Source organism: Lipophrys pholis, assembly GCF_963383615.2.
Source record: "Lipophrys pholis genome assembly, chromosome: 21".
Classification (NCBI taxonomy): domain Eukaryota; kingdom Metazoa; phylum Chordata; class Actinopteri; order Blenniiformes; family Blenniidae; genus Lipophrys; species Lipophrys pholis.
Genome location: NC_137649.1, coordinates 13,674,139 through 13,682,545, shown reverse-complemented (window position 1 = coordinate 13,682,545; position 8,407 = coordinate 13,674,139). Strand labels below are relative to the sequence as shown.

The following is an 8,407-nucleotide window of genomic DNA, read 5'->3' as shown; positions in this document are numbered from 1 at the left end:
TTAAAAGAATTGTTAGTTGTTTTTAATGCACATGTACAAATAAATCTGGAAAATATAAATGATCATGACCATTTTATTGGGCCCACTTACATTGTCTAACATGATCTGTTACAACAGATTTGTCATAAATTCTGCCTTTGGGAAGGTTGTTATTGTATCATCACCATCAGAAGGGTTTTGATTATTTACATGGCCAGTGTTGGGATTTTAGTTTACACTTAGTTTAAGCTGGACTGCATTATATTTAGAGATGTTCAACACCTTTCCATGTACAGTATATCAATGCTGTGGCCACATTCATAGACATTATCAATCAATATACTAAAGACCAGCTAAACCTCATTGTAGAGTTGTCTGTAATGTTGTTTAGGTTGTTTTTTTTTAATGATTATGAATAAACCGAAATACTTCAAAACTGCTACTTTACATGGGTTTTTTCTCAAAGTCTAATACAAACAGAAAACATTTGGTGCAAATTGTGAATATTCCCAGGCCATCGTGATTTAGGACAATTAAATTATTATTAGAGCCCCAAATGTCAGCAGGTGTGGTCTTACACTGTGAGTTTCCGTCTCACATGCAGTCAAAGGGTACCTACTCCTGTAGCTGGTGTTTGTCCAACGAGTTGGTCTGCCAAAGCAAATTTCCTCTTTGATTCCTGTTCGTTAGCGATTTACTTAAAAAATATTAAAAATATTATGAAAGAATTGTGCAATTCTTAAATTGTAGGTTCATTGGACAAAGTTGAGAACACAAACACAGGTTTTAATGATAAGTTGCTTGATTAAGACAAACACATGAGTCAGAGCACGTGGGAACGTGTATCGTTTAGATAATCTGGTTCGTGCATTTGCAGGAGGCCGGACACCAGGAGGCCACGTCCGGGTGGCTGCAGCCAAAGTCCTTCTTCAGCTCAGGGCAGTTACTGTACTTATCGCTGTATGGGCAGGGGTTAGCTGAGAGAGGAACAAAAGGAAAAGATAGTGTCACATGGACTGGAACAGAGGAGTTGGATATCTTAAGATGTCACAGACTTCAATCCATTTTCATAAAGTGTTCTGCACATCACTGAATTTTAGCACTTGATTACTGTTATTAGTAACTTCTTAAGTAATATTGAAGTTAGCAACCGGTCACTGGCATTAAAAAATGAGGTGCTTTTTTTTTTTCTTTTCTTTTTGTTAATTAAAAAATTTGCTCTTTAGTCAAAAGCTGTGCCAATACTAAAGCTCTACTGCTGTTTTATTTCACAACTGAAGTAACAGGCAATATAAGCTCATAACTTCAGTGATTCTAGCTGGATTAATAATTTCATATTAGTAATCAGGTACACTTTCATAAAACCAAAAAAATAACCCTGAAGCTCACAACTTTTTATTATGCAACTGATTTTTTTTATCTGATTCTCAATTCTTTAATCAACCAAATTCGTAATTATTTTTTCATGACACTACCAGTGGTGCTTATTGCAATTTATTGTCTATGCTTGTATATTTAGCCCTTTTTCTTGATTAACATGATCTGAATAGTTATCAACTTTATTGCGTTTTCCATCATTTTGTGTTTATTTGCAATTAAGTGTTAATAAATTAATTTAAATTAAATTAAATGGCCCAATACATTTTCAACTGAGCTAAACCAAACTGAATATCTCATTACTCTTAACTCTGCCTCTCATGTATACTAATACAACCATTAATGTGTATTCTATTCAGGCCAACTGGAGTCTTTCACTATCATTGACAGATTACAGACCATATACAGATTACTGGATTACAGTCCCGACACTATTACTCACTGCACAGCTTGTTTTCGCAGGCATTGGGACAGTCAGCGCAGGGGGTTCCGGACTTGTAGGGATGAGTGTACTGGTAGTTTCCACTGCAATGTAGGCCAGACCATCAAATATTAACCATAACAGCAAACACTCATACTGGATATGATCCCAAACATGTCACAAATATCCTCGGAGAAGGCAAAGTTATTTAAATTACTGTCTAATGGACACTCAGCAGTATAATTATGCTTTTCTGCTCATTAAACATAATACAATAGAATTCACTTTGTTTTTCATCTTGAAATAATTGCAGAAAAATCACAAAGTACCTCAAATGAAAATGTTGGCATCATTATTATCTTTAAACAGAATAACACACCGAGCATTCGTCATGGTTTGAGATGTAGATAGTAAAATATGCCCAAAAAACCAAACACGCTGTGACATACGACATACATATTTGTGTTCATTCATGAAGTGTCCATCAAATTTCTATTTTAAATAATAGAGGAGTATTAGGATGCATTGTACTCACGGAGGGCAGTATTGGCAAACATAGAAGTACTTGTAGGAAGAGTTGGGACAGTAGGCCATGGCACAGCCAATCTGGTTTGATCTGTACCAAACAACCTATGCAGAGACAAAAAACCCACAATGTCTGAGATGGATTTGTTATCTCCTCATTTTTACAACCAGTCCATATTAACACATGTATGTTTTCAATGAACTCTATTTTTCAATGAGACAGAGGTCAAACAGCATAAAAGTCATAATGTATATGGGAAACTATCTTAATTCTTTGCTCACTCCTGCCTTCATTTATGATGTAAACACTCTGTAATATAGTATTAAGGTACAAATCAAATCAAAATAAAAACATTCATGGATCTGGAATCCATAAATCTGGTGTCTCCTTGTGGTTGGGGTACTCAATCACAAGTTGGCTCCCTGGTAGTTATAATGAAGTTTTCATGCCCCTCAATATGATGAAAGTTGCCCATGCCTGATGTTAACCATCCGTGATTGTGACTGTACCTGTGTGAAGTGGCCGACCACTCTTCCATTGACAGATCCCACGCCGTAGCGCCAGTCCTTCACCTCATCGTACCAGGCCTGGATGGCATTGCTCCAGGAGTTCTTGTAGCTGGACATGTAGAGATTCTCTCCACAGCCACTGGCTGAGGTTAAAGGGAAGCAGAAAAAGAGACTAGCAGAAAGACTGGCAAATTGTAACCCCCGAAATATGAATGATTGTTCTACCATGATCGCAAATTTTTTTGATTATTTTTTTAAGTGACGTGCTCTGTCCTTGTGAAATCAAGATTTTGGAGCTGCTTTGAGCAGTTCTTGCCATGGAGCAGAAGAATTTCGCAAAAGCTTGAGGGAGCCACTACAGAGGGACTTAAGAGCGGAGGGTTGCAGTCCTCTGATCGAGAAAGGCAGCTGCATTATAAGAGGGTCAATTCTTCAATGAAAGATACGACAAGACTTTATGCCTCTCCAAGTAGTTCTACCATACTGTACACGTACTGGAGAAACTACACTGCAAAAGAAAATAAACTGAATAAAACAATCGGGTCATGTTCATTTTGCATGAGAAATTTATTCTAATGTCAGCGTAATGTTATATTAGCTACAGAAACTGTGTGTTCCACAGTGTGCCAATTAGAAACAGCAATTACATTTATTTGGAAACTGCATCACTCATCAGTGAGGTAATATTTCATGAAGAGAAATATCATCTGCTTGCTCTACTTTACATTCGACATTTATTAGATGATACTGGTCCACATGCCTGTGCCATATTCTCAATTTCTTCTCTATATGATTATTTCTGTCAGAAGCAATTCTATGTTCACGTTCAATTTCAAAACAATGAACGTATTACACAGCATTTTCACACAAAGCCAAATGCAGGTCAATTGTTACCATATGTCTTAATTAAGTTAATGAATAACAAATTGTATTATTTCAACTGAAAGTCTGTTAAATTCACAATTTAAGATAAAAAATCTTTAATTCAGGTTCATTGAGAAAAAATAATAGTATTTTTGAGTGTAATGTCTCTTTAGTCACAGGATTAATTAGTATGTAATACACCAACTGCTCTATCCTAGTATATTGTATTTGTTTGGGGGGTTTTCTATATGAAGATATGAGCTGTAATAAGAGTGCCCTCCAAGCCAAATGTACCTTTCTTTTATCAGAACAATAACACTGGACAATTATTGGAATGAATAGGTTCATTCTTGTGCAGTTTTCTGGGGGTGAATTTACCACACCTAGAAATGTGGATTTTGGAATATAAAATTCAGATGAATGCCTCAAACTTGTGTGAAGAAAAAAAAGAAAGAATAACATATGAACGGGAACTTACTGCTGATCTCTCTGTCGCTTGAAGGGCTGTGATTCATGGAGCATTTGTTGGCCCATCTCTGAGCGTTGGCTGCTGCTTCCCTGTTCCAGCTCTGTGGGGTTCAAAAAATGACATTTTTGTCCATTGAAGCACACTGTGCTCCTGAAATTATGACTTAATACTAATTCTTGATTGACAAAACAAAAGGTTTAACCATTTTCAACATGTTCCTGGCAGTGGGCCTGACGGCCCTCCTCAGGCTGTTGTGTTTGTTCACAATTTCGTTCTGCTCAGTGGTGGTAGTCAGGATGGTGGCTATATGAAGACAATTAAAAACAACCAATAAACAGTATGAGTGAGTGAATAATAACCTGAGTGAAGACCGATATATGATTAACAGATCCGAACACTCACCATCCTTCCGGTGTCAATTTCATTGAAAAGAGAAAATGACAGTTAGATTATTGCAAAAAACAATTTATTCCTGCAATAATTAGAAGAGCTATTGAATTCTATACTTACCGCCAATGGCTCCTCAGAGGCCAAAGTGTCAGGCACTGCAAGGGCAGCCGCCAGGCCCAAAGCGCACAGTAAAGAGAAAGTGTACATGGTCATGGGTAAGTCAAAAAACTGTGTGCCTTCGTTGGCTCCAGGTAAAGTTTATATACACAGGATCACACAGACACGTGACAACTAAACACACAAATTCAAGGGAATCTTTCGGTGAACAGCAAATGTCGCTATGAACAACTTTTGCACCTGTGAAATGTCCCTGAACAGAATGTTTGCAATACCAAACAAAGCGTGGCTTTGAAATCAAATGTTGACATTGATAAAGTTTAGTAAGATTCTAAATTTGGTCCTGCCTTAGAAGATAACAATTTACCTTCACCTCCCATGTCCTTTGATATCTCAAGGAAGAACATATCTATGCTGAGGTTATGCAACATGCAAACTGTAATTTATTAGTATTATTAGTAATAGGCTTTATTATCATGTAACCTGACAAAATGTGTGCCGTTGAGCCCCAAACAACCCAACCGTTGTTAAGCATTAGTCTTATTAGTATACAAAATTGCGAGTTACAAAATGTTCTGACTCCTCCTTCTGAAATTAATGGACTGTTGTTTTCCCTGTAGTTATTTTTTATAAAGTTATAAAAGCCATGACCCATAAAAATGTGTAATTAACTGTGAAAACAATCACTCATTTAATGCATTTAAAAATAATTTCCACCCACCCTCAGCGGTGGCTACAATAACAGAGCTATTTCAGACTTGATTACATCAGCAGAAATGATAAGTGGTTGGAAAGTAGTTTTATTTCCTCATTCACAATAAGACGAGATAAGGTGTGAGAAAGCATTTTTCCCCAGTATGAAACAGCTGCCTGCTCACATGAACCATTGATAAATGTGTGAAGCAAGCAGCTGAATTCTGTTTCCTTCCAACAGGCTTGATTATTTGAAACAGGTATACTGGACTGGTTGAGGTCCTACCTGCCAGACAGAACCATGACCACAAATATTTCTGGTTCAGAGTTCTCCTCTGCTTTCCTGCTATGTGGAGTTCCACAGGGCTCAATCTTAGAGCCTCTGCTTTTCGCTCTATATTTACTCCCTCTATTCAAAGAAAGTACGCTCTCTCCATTCGTTGTTATGCTGACGACAGCCACATTTCTGTACCTCTGAAACAGAAGAACGCCTACTCTGTTACACCATCATTTGAATGTCTAAATGACATTAAATCCTCCTGGATGGCCATAATTGTCACTTGGCACTGGATCTAAGCGCCACAGTCACCAACCTGAGCTTTAAGATGGATGGTGATTCTAAGCTGACTCATCAATTGTCAATGTATTGGGGTCCAGCATTTTTCATCTGCGGCCACTGAACAAAACTGATGCCCATTCTTTAAGGAGAGCAGTATGAGACAGTATTCCAAGCCTTCATCACATCTCTGCTGGATTACTGTCACTTTATTTTGGAGTCAGTCAGTCTTCCCTCTCCTGTCTCCAGCTGGTTCAAAATGCAGCTGCGCGTCTTTTAACTGAAGCACATATGAGAGATAATATAACACCCATTCTGGCTTGCTTCACAGGCTGCCTATGCATTTTAGAGTTCATTTTAAACTTCTTGTTTTAAAATCCTTAAATGGTCTCATTCCATCCTATCTTTCTGAGATCTTGCTCGGCCTCTCAGGTCAGCTGATCAGCTGCTCCTGATGCTGCCAAAATCAAAGCTGGAGCTCAAAGCATTTTCAATTGCTGCACCTGAAATGTGGCTTTACATATTATACAGGCCTCTTCTTTGTCTTCTTTTAAAGTGCATCTTAAAACCTACTTTTACTCAAAGGCTTTTGACTCAGTATTTGAACTGAAGGAGTAATTGTATGCACGCACATCACCCAATACTGCAGCAGCAGTTTGTTATAGCATGTAGGCATCAACACACACACACACTGATTCATATAGGAACAGGCGAGAGCACCATTTCAAAGCTTAATAAAACAATAGAAACTGAAACAGGAGACGACCCCCACTCATGGGGTGTCGGAAGAAAAGCTAGAAGATACAGTGAATTGGGGCTCTTTGAGACGCAGCCTCGGACGAGAGACCTGAGCCAAAAAAGAGGAAGCCCCCTTTAGAACCCTGTGACAACACAAATCTTGAAATAAAAATGGCCTTTTCAGCCAGCTCACAAAGGATTGTTAGATTTAACTTTTTTTTAACACTATATATTATCAACACGCTTCCTGGAGAACATACCGTTATTTGGAAATGCTTTTGAAATTTGGAAGTTACCAGTTGACCAGTTAGTAACCTTCATTCAATTGCAAATATTGATGATAATGAGAAGAAGAAGAGGAAGACGCGATGAGGAAAGTATTTTAAGAATCTCATTATTATGTTACTTTACCGGTGGTTGAGCTACCAGCATAGAATCGGTATGGCCTGGTTCAAATCCTGTCATTGACTTTTTATTAAAAAAAAATTTTAATTACATTTTTTATTTTTTTGATCGGCTATCTCCAAGGATCAACATTTTTACGGGATCAGCCCCTATATGGTTGTTATAATGTTGTGGCTGGTTGTGCACCCACTTTCATTTGGAATTCAGTGGCGTCACTAGACCTGAAATAAAACCTTGTCCCACCAAGTATTTACATCTAGAAACGCCACTGGATGGGATGTTGTGCATGTCTTCTTTAACTAGCTGGGATGGAGATATTATCCTTCGTGAGGAAAAAAAAAAAAACCTCACTTCATTAATCTCCTTGCAGGCACAAGTACACACATCTCATTACAGACACACAAATGTGATTATGCATCCATACAACTCTCTCCCTCTCTCCACACAAAGGCCATATGTAGTCTGCTACTGTATAAGTCCCAGTAGTGTTGTTCACATTTGTATATTATTTTGTGTCTCTGCTGCTATAAGTGTGGAAATATGTGTTATTTTGCAACCAGCTGCTCTTAAATTACAGCTGTAGGTCCTAGTGTAGCTGCTCCATGCAGCTCTGAAGCCTCACCTGTGGGAAGTGAGCTTTTGTTGCAGGAACCGACGGAGAGGCGTCTAATGAAAGCTGCTGGTGCAGCTTCCTTCCTTTCATTGAGTGCTTCTAGATGCAGGACAACAAAGCTCGCTAACAGGCTCCTCACCTCGCCTCTTAAGCTTTCAACACACAAACAAGGGAACATCTGAACCGAGGCCTGCTGACAAAAGATCTCCTCTGTCACATGCCAAAACACTGACGGATCACTTTCATCGAACGCTTCAGGAAAAGGTCGACTGCAGGCACGGCAAACACTTTATTTCTAATCTATGCGTGGTATAGTAGCCACATAACTTCCATATATTGTCCTTGAGAAGCCCACAGTCTATATAGGCTGGGTACCCAGTAAGGGGCCTTTGAATGCCCAAAGCTTCCTAAAGTGCCTGTTCGTGTTATTGTGGTTATTGTTTTATGAGCGAGCGTGATGGCTGCGAGTTCAACCAGTGGCCAAACCTCTGAGCTCTCCCAGCACACCCGGATAAATCAAACAGGCCTGGTTCACATCAGCCATTAGCAGACTGGGGGGGGTGTTGTTCTTTCTCCGAGCCGCTGCCGGTTTGATAGCTACTCTCACTCAATAGTCCTCCGGCAAATGTACATAAAACAAACATTTGGAGAGAGGGTCCCAAAACAGCAGTGGAGGAAATGGTTAAAGGGGGAGTATCCCAAACACAACATGTGGCAAAACATTCATTCATGCTCAACTACAACTGTGAA

The 8,407-nt window shown here is 38.8% G+C and overlaps 1 protein-coding gene across 1 annotated transcript; it reads right to left on the bottom strand.

Moving 5' to 3' along the window:
* Positions 1 to 746: 746 nt before the first annotated feature.
* LOC308126288 (serotriflin-like) lies at positions 747 to 4,764 on the bottom strand. Its single transcript, XM_080490541.1, has 7 exons — positions 4,652 to 4,764; positions 4,348 to 4,448; positions 4,155 to 4,245; positions 2,813 to 2,955; positions 2,313 to 2,407; positions 1,799 to 1,881; positions 747 to 956 (listed from the first exon to the last, which is right to left on the bottom strand). Exons 1-7 carry the CDS (start codon positions 4,746 to 4,748, stop codon positions 829 to 831), a joined length of 738 nt encoding a protein of 245 aa, XP_080346667.1. The 5' UTR covers positions 4,749 to 4,764; the 3' UTR covers positions 747 to 828.
* Between the last annotated feature and the right edge of the window lie 3,643 nt (positions 4,765 to 8,407).

Coding starts and splice junctions, on each gene's coding strand:
- LOC308126288 (XM_080490541.1), bottom strand. CDS start 4,748: ATGACCATGTACACTTTCTCTTTACTGTGCGCTTTGGGCCTGGCGGCT. Junction 4,246..4,347: donor CCAGGAACATGTTGAAAATG/GTTAAACCTTTT, acceptor TGAACCCCACAG/AGCTGGAACAGGGAAGCAGC. Junction 2,408..2,812: donor TGGTCGGCCACTTCACACAG/GTACAGTCACAA, acceptor GTCTCTGCATAG/GTTGTTTGGTACAGATCAAA.